This window comes from Bubalus bubalis, chromosome 7, assembly GCF_019923935.1.
Source record: "Bubalus bubalis isolate 160015118507 breed Murrah chromosome 7, NDDB_SH_1, whole genome shotgun sequence".
Classification (NCBI taxonomy): Eukaryota; Metazoa; Chordata; class Mammalia; order Artiodactyla; family Bovidae; genus Bubalus; species Bubalus bubalis.
In genome coordinates this window covers 87,394,429-87,414,172 of record NC_059163.1, presented here as the reverse complement: position 1 = coordinate 87,414,172, position 19,744 = coordinate 87,394,429, and the positions used below count along the sequence as shown (strand labels likewise).

At 38.1% G+C, this 19,744-nt stretch overlaps 1 protein-coding gene across 15 annotated transcripts in view; it reads right to left on the bottom strand.

Moving 5' to 3' along the window:
* Positions 1-1,267: 1,267 nt before the first annotated feature.
* Positions 1,268-19,744, bottom strand: part of CAMK2D (calcium/calmodulin dependent protein kinase II delta) — a 314,355-nt gene continuing 295,878 nt past the window's right edge. For 11 of the 15 annotated variants that reach the window (XM_044946077.2, XM_044946075.2, XM_044946076.2 and 8 more), the window contains 5 exons: positions 13,957-14,032; positions 8,614-8,708; positions 6,287-6,515; positions 4,484-4,581; positions 1,268-3,341 (listed from right to left, as the gene is read on the bottom strand). In XM_044946077.2, coding sequence (XP_044802012.1) covers positions 4,515-4,581; positions 6,287-6,515; positions 8,614-8,708; positions 13,957-14,032 — 467 coding nt within the window. In that variant the 3' untranslated portion in view covers positions 1,268-3,341; positions 4,484-4,514. Of the gene's footprint in view, positions 3,342-4,483; positions 4,582-6,282; positions 6,516-8,613; positions 8,709-13,956; positions 14,033-19,744 lie in introns of those variants that run through there. The other 4 variants (XM_044946089.1, XM_044946091.1, XM_044946086.1 and 1 more) reach the window with 2 other exon arrangements.

Sequence of the window (19,744 nt, the reverse complement as noted above, 5' to 3'; positions counted from 1 at the left end):
CTCTTACATTATATATAGTTTTTATTTATACAGAGATTCAAAACTTCAGTTACTTCAGGCTAAAATTCCTTGAGAATTTCCCCAGAATATACTGATTTACTCCCTTTCATTTTCCCTATTTTCAGCTAGATGACTACATCACTGTTTCTCATTTTTCTGCTGCAACACTTGAGCATATCCTTAGCAATATCAGTAAACCGACATAAACAGGGCAGCTCATAGCAAAATAAGAGTTATATACACCTCTAAGTAAGGAATAACCAGAACATTGGGAATATTAATATCAGCGATTGGAACAATTATAGCTGCTGCTACTTAATATTATCCACCAAATATTATTCTAGGTACTCTTTATCCATTATCTCTAAACCCTCACAATATCCTTATTAATTGGTATTTTTTCATTTTATAAATAGGAAAATGAAGGTTCAGAGGGAAGAGGCAACTTGCTCAGAGTGTCAAAGACAACAGAGCCGAACGTTAAATCCAGGACTCTACACTGTGAGTTCCCCGTTTTTGGTTTGCCCACGGCTCAATAGTTACTAACATCTCATGTGGGTTCACAGATACACACACACAGTTCTTGCCTATAGAGAACACACAAATAAAGATGTATTTCCAAAACCAAGGTGCTTGGCGGGAGAGGTGAACACCAACCATTATGCAAGTATTGGGAGAGAGCGAGCTTACAGCATGGTCTAGGGAGGTTTGCTGGAGGGGGTGTTATTCTAAATTGAATTTCAAAGAACGAGTATGAATTATGTTGAAGAAGTAGGGGAAGCATATTCTAGGTTAGAAACAAACCTCGTGTGGTACGGCGTTTAATAAACTGAACAAAGTTCAGTACTTATGTGCACTCAGATTTAAGTTGGAGTAACAGGAGATGAGGTGCTTGCCTGAATATTGGCGATGATGATCCAGAAGTGTTACATAGTCAGATGTCAGATTTGAGTTAAAAGTGGAAGCGAGCTAGCAGCCATTAGGAGGAGGGCAAGTTCAGAAATTTTTAGGACTCTTGTGTCAAGTGGTTTGTTCTCAGAAAAACTTTCCTAGGAGAGACCGTTCTTTTGTGCACACAAATAACACAGTAAATTGTCATTATCACCAAGTTCATTCTTAGAGGGAAGCTCAGTTCAGTAACTTCATCTTAATGTCAAAGGTGAATTCTGTAATAATACGACCATATAGGATGTGTGGCCATTGGCACTAGCCAGCCTCACACATGCAGAAATAGAGTATCCCTGAAGAAACAAAAGTGGACACATTGTCAGCAGAAATCACAAATTTATTAACTCTTAAATATATCAATCAGTCATTTACCATTATGGCAAGAAATATATACAGTGTCCCATGGTAAACTGCAGTGTTTCAAAATGAGAGAAGATAATAAATGTGTAATTCCGTTGTGGTGGAGAGAACAAATCACAATTTCCTCACATCTTAGTGTGGAAGACAAACTTGATCTACAGTAATACTTCAACACCACATGCTTAAAGTGTAAAAAAAAAAAAAACAAACAAAAAAACTCTATACCTAATATTTTTCTAAAATACATGTATGCCACGTATAGCCATTTCACAAAAAGGTAAAAGAAATTAAAAAGGGAAAAATGAGGCCATTACTTTTTTCACAGATCTCATTGGCAGGTTAACATGGCTCAATACATTTACTGTATATATTTAAATATATATTGTTTTAAATCGTGTAATAATTATCAGAAAAGCTTCAATCCATCTACCATACATCCACTAGTAACAACATCTAAGGTGATTAGTAATCAATCAACACAGAAACGTGAAATAAGGGAAAAGAGGGAGGGTTGATTTTTTTTTTTTTGGTTTTTTTTTTTTTTGCTTCTGTTTTAAAAATAGGCTTCTGAGGATTGTGAATTACTGCTGTTAAAATAAGGTTGATGAAGATACCCATGCACTATAAAGCATTTCAGGGAGGAGAAAAAGCCCCACAGGAATGGAATAAACAAGGGAAAAATGAGAAGCACAAAGGAAACAGGGACATTTCCCTTTTTTTTTTTTTTTTTTTTAAAAGCAGGAAAATCCTAACTCCTAGAAGGGAAGCATAATTTTACCCAGACACTTGAGAGTAGCTACAAAACCACGAGTCACAGAGATCGTGTTCAAAACACTGAGAGGCCTGCAGTGTTCCCCATCCTCTGAACTTCCGAAGCCTAGCAGTGATCACGCAGGAGGGGCAAGGCAGAAGAAAGTGCCTCTGCACAAAATCCAGGTCCACGACCAGCTGGGCGCTGTCCTGGCAACTGCTCCACTCAGTAAGACATGCTGCAGGTGCAGGAGGGTCCTATTTGCTTTCCTATACGTTTAAACTGTTCTAATATCTCCAACTTAGTTAGGATCCCTATGTCCGAACTAGAGCAGAATTACAAACCTTTGAGCTCTTCTTGACCTCATCTCTGTGGGCCCTGAAGATGCTCAAAGTATGAGTCCAGCCACCTCCAAGAGGCCTCAGTTTTTATTTTACCTTCATTATGCAAATTTCACTTTATTCACACTACTAAACAGGAAAAAAAAGATAAAGAATGAAAAAAAAAGATACAAAAAGAAGCAAACAAAAGTGATAAAGAAATAGGAGAAAATGAAGCAAAAATTAAAAAGCACAGGTTTGAGAAAGGAACAAAAAAATTCAATTCGGCAAATTTCACCAGAACAGTACGTGTATACCCTAAAGTGATCAAACTTGTCAGCGATGGGAGTTTTTCCAGTTTATGTAGTTTGACCCAAAAAGACATGACTTTAGATCATAGCAAACCCACTAATTCTCACTTCCACATTCATAAATGATTCAACCCACTTTGTGTAACAGCAACACAGCTTTCAGTGAAAAATCATCCATTGCAGCCAGGATCACACCAGGAAACTGAAGGTAATTTTTTGTTTTTTGACTTTTTTTGTTAAACAAGCTAAAACATATGAACAGCAAAGAGTTCTTAAAAATTTACTTTTCTCTTACAAACTCTCATTCAGAGAATGGTAATTCTGAAGTCTGTTAAGTCTTGGCATAAACAGAGAAATTGGATGACTAGATTGCACTCGGGAATATTGTGGAATTTTTTTTTTTGCTCACCTCCCCCTATTGTTTGCCAACAATGATTGAAGTTTGCATGGAACATCCCCATAGTTGAAGTGTAAACAATGTATAGGAAGGAATCTATGACAAGGTGATGCATCACATAGGCATTACACAGAGGACCTTCACAACTTCATGCACTCGGAAACATGCATGAAGAGGAGGGGAGGACGGCTCAGGGTTACCATCCAGGTGCCTTGAGAACAGAGAGTTGCAGAAGTGGCACTGTTGATGTTTAGCTGCAAAGAGAGGGGAGACATAAAACTGTTTTATGAAGTATCATCGCATTGCTTTGCCAAAGATGAGGCGAGGCTACGATTTTTATAGCTAAGTAATAGACTGAAAATACTATGTATAAGAGATCTTTGCGGCCGTTAAGAGAGAAAATGAACGATGTTAGACAATACTGATTTCCTGCATTAATCTGTCAATTTGTTCACACACAGCAAAGCTAAAAATACTCAGGCTGCAATCACATGATTAAATATACAGTTTAAGCAGTCATGCTTACCAGATAAATTAATAAATGAATCGTATTATTTGGTTGAAAGAGACTAAAAGTTTAACTTCATCTTTTAGCTTTTGTCACTATTCTTAGACTCCACTGGATGTCAACCCTAGAAGTCAATTTTACAGCCTCAAGAATAGGGAATGTGGGATTACTCTTATTTAACCAGAGGTGGTCTTTCTTTAAACCAACAGCTGGGAGCACTATTTCTTCCAAGCTTGGACAAAGTTCAGGGCTTTGACTGGGGAACAAATTCAAGACGCTGCCACACGTATCTGAATCCTTCCAATCCAAGGTAAGAAGCCAATGTTAAACAACAACACAGGCGTGAATTTAACTACAGTCAACTTTCAATTATCCTCTGGAATTACTCACTTTGTGAGTTCTAAATTTCAGCCTGACTTCCTCCTTGTGGTCAAATACCATTAAACTTGGCCAGGCACAGCAAATTAATGTACTTATTAACCTTAGCTAAGTGCAGAACAGGAACTGTAACCTCTTGAAAAACAGACATCAAAGGATCCTAGAGCCGGATGTAAATTAGATCTGGATAATTGAGAGTTGTCTGAATTGACCCAGATAGAATTGACTTTTGATGTGAGAACTCCACAATATTTGAAATGCCACGATCTATATGCTGAAGGTAGGGTCTTTTCAGCACTTAATACCTTGAAAATAAGGATTATGCTACACAATGTTGCCAAACGTTAGACTCAAGAGCTCATGCAGAAATGCTGTGGATTCTCAAAGACCTTTTATGGTTTTCATTGACTACAATGCAAGAAAATATCCTCAAAGAGAGGAAAAACAGCCATGCAGCTTTTCAGTCATTAGCTCCAATCACAAAGTATCACGGAGCGAGATGTTACTTACAAGACCCATATGTGTGAATGGTTTTCAGGCCTTAGATGTATTGCCACAAAGAGGTGCTTCCTGAGAAGTTTTCTTTCCCATTTGGAATACAAGGTGGCCTATTAAGAGAAGCCTCACTTAAGCCACCTGGCATAAAATGAAATTTTCTCAAGTAGGCTCTATTCATAAACACTGCAGGGAATTGTAGAAAAACTAACCTTCTAGTACCGAATGAAAGTAATCCCTTCTGTAGTAGCTGGCAATTGGTACTGTACCTCTTTGGGGTAAAAAACTCAGAAATGCACAAAGATAGGCATCTTCATTATTGTTACAGTTCTCCTGTCTTTTAATTACTTATATATATATATATTTTTTTTTTTTTTTTGGAGTGAATTTCAACCTTTCTTTTCTTTCCTTCTTGACCCACTTTGGACAAATCCAACATTGATACATAATAAGGCTAAACAGAAGGCCATGTGAAAACCACTGGTGGGACATTATTAAACTAAGACATCTTGATTCTCTGGAGTGCGTTGAATGGCTGTTTGTGTGGTTTTGATGACCCATCCCAAGGCCCCCAGATATGAACAGGTGAGAGAATCTGAAATGAGGTCAGCAGCTGGCTGAACTTCTACCGAGTGTGAACACGCCTTCTCGTCCTCGTCTCACCACACTTACTCGACACAACCATAATCCCCTTTACGCCACCTGGAGGTAGCCTTCTGGACCCACAGGCCTGCCACAGGGAGCTGATGGCTGACGCTGGGCTTTTCCTCTTGATGCTCCTTGAACTTGGACTGTGTTCCTTTTGTTCTATTTTGCTAAATTCCACTCCTCACTTAAGACTGCTCAAAATTCTGTCTTCTCTACAAAGTATACTTCCAACTTGTTATAAGCACTTTGCTGCATGGGTTATCCATTCCCTTCTACTCTGAAGCTGATTGTGAAGTTGTAGTTTTTCTTTGGTATTGGTCTTTCACCTTGCATTTTATCTGGCACAAGGTAAGCACCTAGATGATATAAATGGAAGAGCAACCATGACCTCTGAGCTAGAGTGGTGTAGTGAGAAAGATGCTGAAATATGTAATACTTGCATTTTATATGCTATGTTCCATAAGTTTCTAATATCCTAATAGAGTACCAGTAGAAAAATCTATGAAATGAAGCTCCTTATATGATACAGTCAGCCCATAGTATCTGTGGCGGATTGGTTTGAGAGCCCCCAAGGATACCAAAATCTTCAGATGCACAAGTCGTTTATATAAAATAGTGTAGTATTTCATATAACCTGCACCCATGCTCTCATGTACTTTAAATCATCTCTAGAGATTACTTGTAATCGTTAATACAATCTAAATGCTATGTAAATCATTTACCTGCAAGGCAAATTTAAGTTCTGCTTTTTGAAACATACTGGAATTTCTCTACTACTGAAATTTTTTTATTTAAGACTGGTTGAAACTATGTGTGAGGAACCTTTGAGTAAAGAGGTTTGACTGTTTTGGCCATTTTAGAAACTTTTTCCTTCCTCTGCCAATGTGTGACAATGAAGTTGTATAAATTGTTTGCCTTATTACATGAATTCTCCCTGATTTAACCCTATCTAAAATGATGGTATACTTTCTAGGGCAAGTTTCAACCAACAAATAGCTAGTCTAATCTTTCCAGAGAATTATAGACTGCTTCTTATGAAACATGGATTCCCACCAGTATAACTAACCACTAGCGTTAAATAACAGATGCCGTGCTACTGACAATGGAATACGTAAAAGACGCTGACCGTGGGCGTATTAACAAAGAAGCTGACAGCCTGGAAATATTTACTTGATGGGTACTGTTGGCGACCCCGAGCGATGAAAATGAACGTTCTGCCACTTGCCATCCCGGCGGTGCCACACACGCGTCTCTTCCGACTGCATTGTTTTTGGCATTCCGCTGCCATCCATGTACTGGGTGAGCCTAATGTATGCTATGCAGGCAGCATCGTCGCCCACCAGGTGTACATGAGGGTTCAGGATGATGGTGTGGATGGGTTTATTGCTTTTGGACAAAGCTGGAAGAGAAGAACATGGAAAAGAGAACTTAGTTTCTATGCAGAGTAAACCAAAACCAATAATAACTTCCCTTGGGACCAATAAATAGAATATCATTCATTCATTCAACTATTCTCTAATGCAAATAATTGAGTGCAAAGTATAAAGAAAAACAGCAGAAGTAGATACAGTCATTATTTTCTTTGTGGTTAAATTGTACACCACTCAAACTTTAGGTGAAAAAGCTGGAGAGACATAATTATTTATAATGGGGAGACATAATTATTTATAATGGGAAGTGGTTAGGAACAAGCCATAAAATGAACAGAGGTGGAGGAGGGCTGGCCCAGGTGCACAGAGCAGTTTATTTTTCCAATAAAGAACCGCTGGGACAGTTGACAGGATTTCCTGTGGGCGGTTTTTTTTTTTTTTTTCGCCAGTTGGTAAAGTACTTGGGGCAAGGGAAATACATCATGTATTAAGCATGGAGACTGCTGTCTTCTAAATAGGCTGGCCATGGTGTGAATCAGTTTCCCCATCTCATCCAGTGGCTCCTTTATTTAGTACAGTCCATTCCAGTAGTCCAATTATGGTTAGCCAGTAAAAAATCCAAAATTTGGTGTTGGCCATATAGCCTGATTCTGGTCCTCTAGCTCGCTCCTTTGATTGAGCAGCCCTCACTAGGCGCCATACTTCCCTGGTGGCTCAGATGGTAAAGCATCTGTCTACAATGCTGGAGACCTGGGTTCGATCCCTGGGTCCGGAAGATCCTCTGGAGAAGGAAATGGCAACCCACCCCAGTACTACTGCCTTGAAAATTCCAAGGACAGAGGAGCTTGGTAGGCTACAGTCCATGGGGTCGCAAAGAGTCGGACACGACTGAGTGACTTCACTTCAATAGGCTCCAGCCTTTGTTGTTTTGACAACATCTGTTTATTCTGACTGTTCAGTGACTAAGAGATGAAGATTTAGTGCAGATATTGATTGATGCTACTCTCTTTGATCACTAAAACAGGCAGAACTGTTTTACCTGTTATCCAAACATATCCTTCATTCTTAGGAACGATCTGAATTAATTACTTACTGCTACAGTCTGATAAAAAACAATATCCCATTATTATGAATATGTATTTATGGAGAGTAATGAAGTGCAGTGTTATGTTGAGGTAGGTTACAATATTAATGGGTTCATTATTCTTTTGCTACAGATGAGGTGGTATCAAGCTACAGCCTACTGAAGGAAACTACACCATGCTGTCAATCACAGCACGAAACAGAGAATATGAGAACATTTATTGAAGTTTTGTTGAGGCCAGTTTACCACATAATTATCTTTGTTTCCTTGCAAATATCTAGTGCATATAAGAAAAAGCAATTCATTGAATGTAAAAATGTATGCCAACGCAAATATTCTTGTCAATGCTTATAATTACTGGACGTAAACTTGATTATCTGAATCATTACTATGATTCCTCTTTAATTCATAAAAATTTTATTGCAAAAGGTAAATTTACTCCCTGCATCATGCAAATACCTTATACCTAATGTCTTTAGGAGAAGGATAAGAGGAACTTCTCTTTTATAGTTTTTTTGGTGACCTGGAGGATTTCTGCAGGCGTTTCTTTTATCACTTTCTCTGAAATGTGGCTATTTTATCTGATACCATTAAAATTCTTGTAATCTGAACAAATATTTACCTCATTACTCATCTTAATACACATTTTTACCTTGGAAATGAGCACTGATTATTATTCTTGAAAGCACTCTCTATGGCAAATATTCTGGCATGCTGTAGTTTCTCTTATTTTTTCATATAAACAATGTTTTGAAAACCTAAAATAATTAAATACTTTTTGGTGACTCATTTCACAGCATATATATTTACTGGGACTTCTATGGGGTGTATTTAATCACCATCACTTTTTATCTAAAATTAGGTATTTTTCAAAACATACCAAAGCTTATGGCTGTTGTGTTTTTTGATTTCAAATTACAAAATTATGATGTAGGATGCTGGACTAAAGTAAGAATGCTTATTGCAGGAAAGAGCCAAAGAATCTAGAAATTCTGGAGAAATTCAGAGAAGCTGGAAAAGGCATGCTATTAAAGTAAATGTACCATTTTCAAAGTAGAATCGATGAAAGTCCATCCCTTCCACTAAATTACCCAAAGCTTCAGGTTCAAAAGCAGTAAGGCCTGGGTCACAGATTTTTCTGTAGGAAAAAAAATAAAATAAATGAGTTAATGTATTTTGTTGTTTCACACATATCCATTTTTAATTTATCAAATAGTCACTGAAGGAAAGAGTCTTAAAAAACCAGTACAAACATAAAAGTTTCTATCACAGGTCTTCCCAGGGTGGGTTGAAGAAAAAACCCTAAAAAATAATTTTTCAGTGACCTCAGATAAGGGCAAGATAATAGAACCAGTTCCAGCAGCTGATGATCTACAATGCTTTAGGAGTTTCCTTTGAAACATTTATAATTTTTAATTTGCAAGGGGAGTTCTCTAGGCTTTCCCCAGTTTTTATAATTCCCTACTTTTCTAGTTATTATAAGTTTATTTTTGAAATGCTCTCCAAGTCTGAGTCAATCTCTAAGTCCTATAAAATAAACTTTGCCTTGGAAATTAAATGGAATAACGTGATACTATCTACATCATGTCAAACAGTCACTTAGACTGATGTGAAGGTTATGTGTCACATCTTACATTTTCTGGCAATGTCCTCAAGACTTAAACTTTAAATACAAGCTTAATTAACTTTTATAATCGAGAGATTCAGATGCACATTAGTTTACTTTTTAATCCTAGAATTATGATTCAAGAAAAAAGATACCATTTTAATGGTATATTCAGGGAAAGCCAATAGGCTTTCTTGAAAAAATTCAACAAAGAATTTGTTAAATACCTACTATGTAGCAAATATTCTTTGAAACAAACACAACAATTAATACTGGAATGGAAATAAACACAAAGTGCCCAAAACCCAGATTATATGTGAGAAAGGAAAGATTTAAGAGAGAAAATTTGAGCTGCACTTTCTGGAATAAGAGTTCTCCAGGTATGTGGAGGGGTAGGCGATCTGGATTTCAAGAATTTAGTAGTTCACAAACTTAGATAAAAAGAATGCATACTGAAGGATTTGGGACCGTTAATTTAGTGAGGCTTCATCTAATTTCCTACAGAAATTCCCCATGTGGGAGACGAAAAGTTAAAATGTTTTTAACAAGAATACAAGTTTTAAAAAGATCATTATGGTTCTTAAAAGTACAGCTCATAGAATTTTGGAACTGATTTTTTTTAAAGAATAGTTTTAAAGTAGAAAATACTCTTTAAAGTAAGATATCACAGTGGTTTATTCATTGTGGTAAAGAAAGCCTCAGGTGCAGATAGGGTGGGAGTAGGTAGAGATTTTAAACTTGAAACACCTCAGACTTCCTGGTGGGCAGGTATTAAAGCTCAAAGTTAAATATCTGTAATCTCTAAGAAGCAAAATGGCAAGAACAGCGTTCCCGTGGTAACGGGGCTTGTTTTCTGCCAGGGGCTATTACATTCTCTATAAATAGACTTTTGGCTGTCAACATTACTGAATCAAAATTTTTTATTACTTTATATCAGCACCAAAATCATCTGAGGATCACTGTACTATGATGGCTCTTTTTACCCAACCACTGAGTCAACATAGTTGAAAACCTGTTAATGTGTTCTTTCTCTCTGTTTCTACGTAAGTAAGTAATGAATGTATCTCTCTTCTATCACCGGCTTTGGACTAATAAGAGTCACAAACTGCTCCTTGACCTGTGGGGGTGCATGCTCCAAACAGGTGTTCTAAAGACCAGCTGACAGCTTTATCAGTACATCCTACCATCCCCAAATGGAAGGTGCTCTGGGTTAACTACTGGACCTAAGTATACAAAATCAAGCCAGAAGGTAGGAAAAGGAATCAGTGATCTGAGGAACTGAATTATTTAAAACACCCTATTTTAAAGTGTCTGAGAATATAGCAAGTGCTATATTTCGCCACTATGGCCTCGCCGACAAATTCCACCATTCCACAACGGAAAGCTATTGCCATATTTTCTTTAAGTGTATGTTTGATGAATCATATGGGTCTAACAAAGTTATATCAACCAAAAGAATAAAAGAGAGCTGGTCCTATGGTGCAGGATTCTAAACAACTCTTTAACAACTATTCAACTGTTTAATTTTCTAACAACAAATAATATGTTTTAAAATCCATTTTTTACTATTTATTTCATTCTAAATATACTCTTACTGGTGCTACTGCTGCTGCTAAGTCGCTTCAGTCGTGTCTGACTCTGTGCGACCCCATAGACGGCAGCCCACCAGGCTCTCCCGTCCCTGAGATTCTCCAGGCAAGAACACTGGAGTGGGTTGCCATTTCCTTCTCCAAGGCATGAAAGTGAAGACTGAAAGTGAAGTCGCTCAGTCGTGTCCGACTCCTAGCGACCCCATGGACTGCAGCCTTCCAGGCTCCTCCGTCCATGGGATTTTCCAGGCAAGAGTGCTGGAGTGGGTGCCATTGCATTAAATTTAACACACATTAAATTTATAAGAGGCAGTCCTGGGATTAATTTAGTTCTTATATTCAGTTACTGTCTTCCATACTTTATATTTGGTTATCTATTTGTAACTGATAAATAATATCTTATTATATAAAACTTGGAAAGAGGCAAAAAAAAAAAAAAGCCCACAATTTCATCTCCTAGAGGCAGTATCTTTTGTTCACAATTTTTGTCCCTGTTTGTTTAAAATTCAAAATCCATGCTCCTGTTAAATTTTTATAACTAGAAATAATACAGGGTTAAAGCAGTAATCTGGACCTTTATAAGATTCCTGGTATACAGTAATTGTGACCCAAGCCTCAGCCACTGCCACCACCATGGAAGTGTCCCCATTACACCCCGTCAACGGTGGGAAAGCCACTGGTGTCCTGCCCTCTGTGGTCAGCAGGGGTTTTGTTCCTGCTCATCTGAGGGGCAGAGAACCTCCTGCGCATTCAGATATGCACTTGATTAGTGGGCATCAGTAGGATCTCATTTAGTTTGTCATTTATATTTCCTCTTTTACTAATGGTCAGATCAGGTCCTTTACCTATTTTTTCCACTTTCCAATCTTATTGTCTCAATATAAATTAATTTTAGGTACATTTTACAAATATTTTGTTTTATTTTGGCTTTAAAAAATTAAAAAAAACTAAGTTCTCTCTCTAGGTAGCCCAATCATTTTCCTTTCTCATATCTATGAGTCCCCTGCTTTTAAACTTACACCTTTCCAACCAGAGAGCAATCTTTTTTTTAACATTTAGCGCTTTCATTCAAGAGGACCTATCAGTTCAGTTCAGTCGCTCAGTCGTGTCCGACTCTTTGCGACCCCATGAATCGCAGCATGCCAGACCTTCCTGTCCATCACCAACTCCCAGAGTTCACTCAGACTCACGTCCATCGAATCAGTGATGCCATCCAGCCATCTCATCCTCTGTCCCCTTCTCCTTCTGCCCCCAATCCCTCCCAGCATCAGAGTCTTTTCCAATGAATCAACTCTTCGCATGAGGTGGCCAAAGTATTGGAGTTTCAGCTTTAGCATCAGTTCTTCCAAAGAAATCCCAGGGCTGATCTCCTTTAGAATGGACTGGTTGGATCTCCTTGCAGTCCAAGGGACTCTCAAGAGTCTTCTCCAACACCACAGTTCAAAAGCATCAATTCTTCGGCGCTCAGCTTTCTTCACAGTCCAACTCTCACATCCATACATGACCACAGGAAAAACCATAGCCTTGACTAGATGGACCTTTGTTGGCAAAGTAATGTCTCTGCTTTTGAATATGCTATCTAGGTTGGCCATAACTTTCCTTCCAAGGAGTAAGCGTCTTTTAATTTCATGGCTGCAGTCACCATGTGCAGTGATTTTGGAGCCCCCCAAAATAAAGTCTGACACTGTTTCCACTGTTTCCCCATCTATTTCCCATGAAGTGATGGGACCAGATGCCATGATCTTCGTTTTCTGAATGTTGAGTTTTAAGCCAACTTTTTCCCTCTCCTCTTTCACCTTCATCAAGAGGCTTTTTAGTTCGTTTTCTGAATGTTGAGTTTTAAGCCAACTTTTTCACTCTCCTCTTTCACCTTCATCAAGAGGCTTTTTAGTTCCTCTTCACTTTCTGCCATAAGGGTGGTGTCATCTGCATATCTGAGGTGATTGATATTTCTCCCGGCAATCTTGATTCCAGCTTGTGCTTCTTCCAGTCCAGCATTTCTCATGATGTACTTTGCATATAAGTTAAATAAGCAGGGTGACAATATACAGCCTTGACGTACTCCTTTTCCTATTTGGAACCAGTCTGTTGTTCCATGTCCAGTTCTAACTGTTGCTTCCTGACCTGCATATAGGTTTCTCAAGAGGCAGGTCAGGTGGTCTGGTATTCCCATCTCTTTCAGAATTTTCCACAGTTTATTGTGATCCACACAGTCAAAGGCTTTGGCATAGTCATAAAGCAGAAATAGATGTTTTTCTGGAACTCTCTTGCTTTTTCGATGATCCAGCGGATGTTGGCAATTTGGCCTCTGGTTCCTCTGCCTTTTCTAAAACCAGCTTGAACATCTGGAAGTTCACGGTTCACGTATTGCTGAAGCCTGGCTTGGAGAATTTTGAGCATTACTTTACTAGCGTGTGAGATGAGTGCAATTGTGTGGTAGTTTGAGCATTCTTTGGCATTGCCTTTCTTTGGGACTGGAATGAAAACTGACCTTTTCCAGTCCTGTGGCCACTGCTGAGTTTTCCAAATTTGCTGGCATATTGAGTGCAGCACTTTCACAGCATCATCTTTCAGGGTATAAATGGAAAGTTGAGAACTGATTTTTATCTCCACTCAAATAGCTAACTTATAGACCCACATTCTTTGCACTATAATCCTCCATGCCCTATTTATTTGAAAGTTTTATTTTTATTTGCTCAAAGTGACTTCCTCTATACCTATAGTGTACTTTAACATTAGAACCCTTTCTTCAAAGAACATTTTATTTAAGAGACAAACTCCTAAAAGAGATGAAGATAAAGTTCAGCTGTACTGGATGTTGCCTCCTGATCTCTCTCTGTCCCATCACCTCTGAAGAAGGTGAGGAAAAACACGCCTAAACCCAGATGCACTTTTTCTGTGCTTTCCTATTTCTTGTGTTTTTAACCTCATGGACTGCTCTGCTTGGAAAGCCTTCTCTCACATGGAGATGAGCTCTGACAAAGAAATCCCCAGTTTTCCTGTCAGAAGTCTAATCTCTCTCTGCATTCTTAAATACACTTGTTTCTCTCCTGGGGCATTATACCTTGAAATGAAGCTACTGTATCAAACCTGGGTTGAATATACATGAGTTCAGGTACACTGAAGAATGCATTCATATAGAAAACACTTAGTCATATGCATGAAAGCAAAATAAATGTGCCTCTACTCACGTGTAAGCTTCAAAGTCCCCATTGTTGATAGCTTCGATCAGTTGTTCAGTGACTTTGATAATCTCTTGCTTTCGTGCTAAAGGCAAAGAGAAAGAGTTGGGTGAGAATAAAGGGTAGAAGCCATATGAGATTATTCTAATGATACTGCTATTTTCCTCAAACAGGGTACTACCCGTTTAAGACAGCCCTCTCAGAATCGCGGTGTTTTCCTCTCTACAGTCTTGCTGCCCAGAGCTCCCAGATCAATGTTAGGTCCTTGTTCCAAGAGCCTGGCAGAAACAGCAGGAAACTGTTCTCAGGCCCTACTTCAAACCTGCAGATGCACAGTCTAACTTTAACAGGACCCCTGAGTGAGCAGGTCCATGTTGGGCAAGCACCACTGCATCCCCTTTGTTAGAAAATGGAATTCACCTGGAAGGTCAAGGCTGTATTTTTTTTTACAAATTAGTTTTTATTATCTTTATCTCAACATGATTGAGTTTATGAACCTTTTTCTCTTGCCATTAACAACTGTGTTATTTAAAAAGACAGTCAAAGTATCACGTTACTAATATGTCTTTCTTCATAGTATTGCTGAAATGCATTGAGGCATTTAATTTATATAAAATTATTATTTTACTGTTTAGCTCAACTAACTCTATGAAAGGGGACGCTAACACTGTAATTGCCATCATATGTAGATAAATGGCCTTCCGTAAACTGTAAATTGGAAAAACAATGTGTGAATCAATGCTATGGATGGAGCTAGAAACCTTCCTGTATAGCTGTCAACACTAACATCAAACATGATTTGCTTCTATTCCTAGCCCACAACTGGTAAAATTGTTAATATAGTTGACTTGGCTCAAATTCCACCTATTTCATCTGCCTCAAGTGTTCTTTTCCTTTCTGGAAAGCCTACTTTGTATTATTTGGCAATTAAGGATATACTATATACCAAGACAATTTCTTTAGTTAAATTATTACTAAACTTGGTTGACTCTCTAATGTCTTCCTAGTTAGATTAAAAGCTCCCTGTGGGCAAAGAACATGTTATTTCTTTGTATCCTCTAAAAAGCTTTATCCAATGTCTTTAATAAAACAGATGCTCAATAAGTTTGTGAATTTGGTCAACTGATGTTGAAAACCATTTCCTGATTTCAGAACATTATTCTCTTATGAAATAAAAGCATGAAATATTTTAAAAATTAAATTTCACTGAATTTTAAGAACATTGTGGTACTTCCTTAAGTCACTGGAAATAAACAGGGTAATCACTAAAAGTTATTTCCACTCTATTATAGTGAGGTAATAGGGCTGCTGTTCATCATAGAAAAAACTGAAGTCTGGTTTTAGTTCTTACTGATTAAAGGCAACCAGTTTGCATTTTTAATGAATCTGATCTTTTTAAAGTACATTCTTAACCACAAACCTAAATGTTTATACTCACTTTCAAAACTCCAGGTTATCTAGGTTTAAATATCCCTTATTTAAAATAAATGTTCTGCAAAACCTAACTTGACTTCATTGAGATGATCTGAGACTACCTTATAAAATATGGTTTGCTGATAAAATGGTTACTAACAATGTCAAGGTTGATAGTAAAAATAATTATCACCATATAGGGTAGATTCCATACTCAGTTATTTCATTTATATTGAAAAAAAAATAACATAGAGTTTCTTAGTTCCTAAACACACTTAAAACAGTTCTTTCCCGTGCTCTTTTGATGAATGCATAGCTATAATATACCAAATATGAAAACATACTGACAGAGGTAGTGTCAGGGAAGAATTCTGTAACACGGGTGGTGCCAATGGCACATTTTAGCTTAAATTTATTTAGGCAATAGGAACTGCCCTGGTGACTCAGATGGTACAGCGTCTGCCTACAATGCGGATCTGTCTCTGGCCTCAACAGTGTGAACATCTGGCAAAAAGGCATGACAGCTGACCCGATTCCAGAATATACAGGACACTGGTGTGGGGGAGCTCAGAAAATGAAATTAGGAAAATGTGACTATACAAAACTTACTTCTTGTATTAAATCCTCATTTAAAACTAATAGATTCCCTAAGACACTGTGTGGCTAATCGGTAAAAACTATAGTTTAGAAAAAAAAAAGGAGGAAAAACGGACGTAAGATTACTGCCCTTTGAAGAGCTTCATTAGGCCAACTTAGTTTACAAACTGTGAGAAGTTCAGAGTCACTCTCTGAAAGTCTCTGGGTTCCTTCACAAGCATAGTATGGTATTAGAAACATGGGGTATACATGGCCTTGTCTCACTCTGAACTACTGTGCAACTACTCACTAGCTCTTCAACAGCTGGCATCCCTACAACTGGCTTAATCTTCATCCTGCTTAATCAAAGTGACACAAGTTGCCTTCTTAGTTCTTATGTTCAGAAACAGTGGTGCTGGAGCTGGCAGGACGGCAGATGGGAGGTGGCCAGGATGCCTCTGTGCTGCATCATCATAAAAACGTGAGGCTCTTCGCTTGGGAGGAGCCTGGAACTCAGGAATCTTTAGAGTGCTTATTTCCCCAGAGCAAAGGCGAGTGAGTCAGGGCAGCACATGACAGCTGACTCTTTAAAGGAAAGCAGGAGGCTGGGGATGAATCATTTGTATATAGTAGTCTGTTGTGGTTGGAATGGTTGCCACAGTGACTTAAGAGGAAGATGGAGGGTTTGGTACTAGCCAGGTCTCGTCTCCTCCGCAGTGAGGCTGAGGGATGCTCGCTGGGTGAAGTGCCTCGGTGCCTCCGTTCTGTGGGGAGGGCCATTTTCCTCTAGCCCACTCTCTCCCTGAGAGTACGTGATGGCCACTATGGAAGTCCAAGTGGGGCAATCTGGGGTGTGTCACTAACTACACCAGAGGTGAGGAAGAGTGTACCAGTAAGGTGTTCCCTGAATACCCGAGGCTTCTACCTTGTGGCTAACCATTTAATCACAGAGAACTGATTACCGAATAGTTTTAGTGATAGAATTGAGGTGCTCAAGCCTATACCCACAGGTCCTAAAGGAGACTTCCAGGTTCCTAGGGGAAAGGCAGGAGAGAAAAGCAAATGGGAGAAATATTCCAGATCCTGAGTACAATCACATCCCATGCAATTCTGCAAAAGAATTGCAAATAGCGTCATGTTCCAATTCATATTTTTTGGCTCTTTATTGTTCTAAAGAAGCCTAGAAGAGTAAAGACTGTGAATGGTCCAAGTATTCAAAACAAAACAAACATCCCTAGGAACTGAGAGTGATTATATGATAAAATAACATAGATTTCAACATTTCTCAAGCAGTATGAAATCTGAGCATCATGGCAGTTCCCTGAGATACGCAGACAGATGTTAACCCCTCTTGTTAACAAAGAAGTCGAGAATACAGGTACTGCCCAAAGCCACAGAGCTTGATTAGTCTGTTACACCATCTTGAAATATTCTTGTTTCGCTTCTCCCAGCTTTTCTTATCAATCATCTGATCACAGCATCTCACTCACATTTGCCACATGGACTTTAAATGTTTCAATTCCTTTTAAAAGGCACAGTCTGAGGCCCACTTACCATAAACTGTTATCCCTACAGTTCTGTCTATACCAGTGCTTTAAATCTCTGAATATCCCATGACTCCCAGGTTGTTCTAGACTGTTCCTCTAGGTCTGTATGTCAGTGCCTACTTTGGAATTTCCATTTGGATATCTCACATGCATCTTGAACCCAACATACCCTAAACTGAGCATATGAATTTCTGTCACCTGTTTGCTCTTCCAGGGACCTCGTCCTGGTGAATGGCAACGTCATCCATTTGCACAAGCCAGAAAGAAACCTGAGAATCATTTGTGGTTCCCTCATCCCACCTCTCCCAATCCAGTAGTTCAAGCCATACTGAATTTGCCTTAAAGGCCTTTACACATTAATCCACTTCTTTTCTTCTCATCACTCTAGTACAACCAACCATCATTTCTTATCCAGAATAAATAACTAAAGAGGGACTATTAAACCTTGTAAAATCTAAACCAGGGAAGCCCATGTGTATATATGTATGTGTGTGTATAGATATACACACACAATGTATACAAGTATACAATGGAATACTACTCAGCCATAAAAAGGACACAATAATGCCATTTGCAGCAACATGGATGGACCTAGAGATTATCACACAAAGTGAAGTCAGAAAGACAAATGCTGTATGGTATCATTTATATGTGAAATCTAAAATACGACACAAACAAACTTACCTATGAAACAAACAGACTCACAGACATAGAGAAAAAACCTGTGGTTGCCAAGGGGGTGGAGGAGGCATGGATTAGGAGTTTGGGACTACAGACGCAAGCTGTTATATACAGAATGGATAAGTAACAAGGTCCTACTGTATAACACAGGGACCTATATTCAATGTCCTCTGATCAACTATATGGAAAGGAACAGGAAAAAGAGTGTATACGCATTATAACTGAATCACTTTGGTGTACAACAGAAATTAACACAACATTGTAAATCAACTATAATAAATTGAACAAATATTTGTTCTGTTTAACTGCTACTTCTACATTCATGGAGTTACTGGGTACTTGCCTGCCAGAGACTTGAAGGACACGGGTGTTGAGTGACTTGTTCAAGTCATCCAGTCAATTCAAAAGCTGTGCCAGGACTGGAACTTTATTTGGCTGAGGTGTTGTCTGCTGTTTAATTCACTAATCTATGTTCCTTTCCAGCCCACAGTGCCTAATTCAATATTTTGAAATCATAAACTTAAATGAACCACCTAAATGCCTTTGCACTTTCTCTGGCAAGGTGACTGACAACTTAATTACTGGGCCAGAGTTGTAATTAATTATTACACCAATTCAAAAAAATTGGATCTCCCATGGTTTGTCTTTTTCCATGCTGCCATTAACACAAATAATGGTTTGGAATAGTTATTATCTTAGGCAAATATACAAATTAGGATCATTCTCATGCTCTTGGTAGTTTTATCGAAAAAGGTACCTGTCAACTCAGCTATGTTTGGAGTTTCCTGTGGAATTAACAGCTTGTTTCTTAGTCACTTTTTATTTTACTAGTTTCATATATTATTAACAGTTGGGAGAGTAATCTCCATTATTTTGGCTTTTAAAATCAAAGTCAAGGATTCTAGAGTTGATTGGGTTAATAATTTATAATATTTTATTCAAATATAACACCTGGAAATTACCAAATTTCTATTCAAGATTGCTATCAAGTAGCTCACTTACCCAAAAATCACCTGTTCAATAACATCAATATTTCAGCCTTTTAATTGCTGGAGATCTTCAAGATTTAAAAGATAAAATAAATTATTCAAATCATCTATGTACTTTGCTCTATAAAAAACTACTCTTAGTTTCAAAGTATAAATTGTTAATTGGGGAAGAAGTACTATTAGTCCTGTTACATTGCTATGGCCTGATAATAAATGATTAACAAATCTTTAAAAACAGAAATGTATGGCACTGAAATCATTTGGTGTAAGTGAAAGTATGTTTAGATTTTTTAAAAAAGGTTTGTGACAATATCATTGGGTTAGAAAATATGGCTGTGTCATTCCTAAGATGAGTCTGAACCTGAAGATGAACAAATTTTACTATTTACTACTTTTTTAAAAGGATTAAAGTATTTGTAAAGTATTTATGAGGATTTTCATTAAAAATGGCTTACATACACGTTTCAGAGGCTAAAGAAGCTGTATGAGACCAAATAGAATGTCTGCTGATACGAGAGCACTCAGTGCATCCACACTTAAGTAACTGGGTAACAGTTCTGCCACCCCAGCTGACCTGCAGAAGCTAGAAAT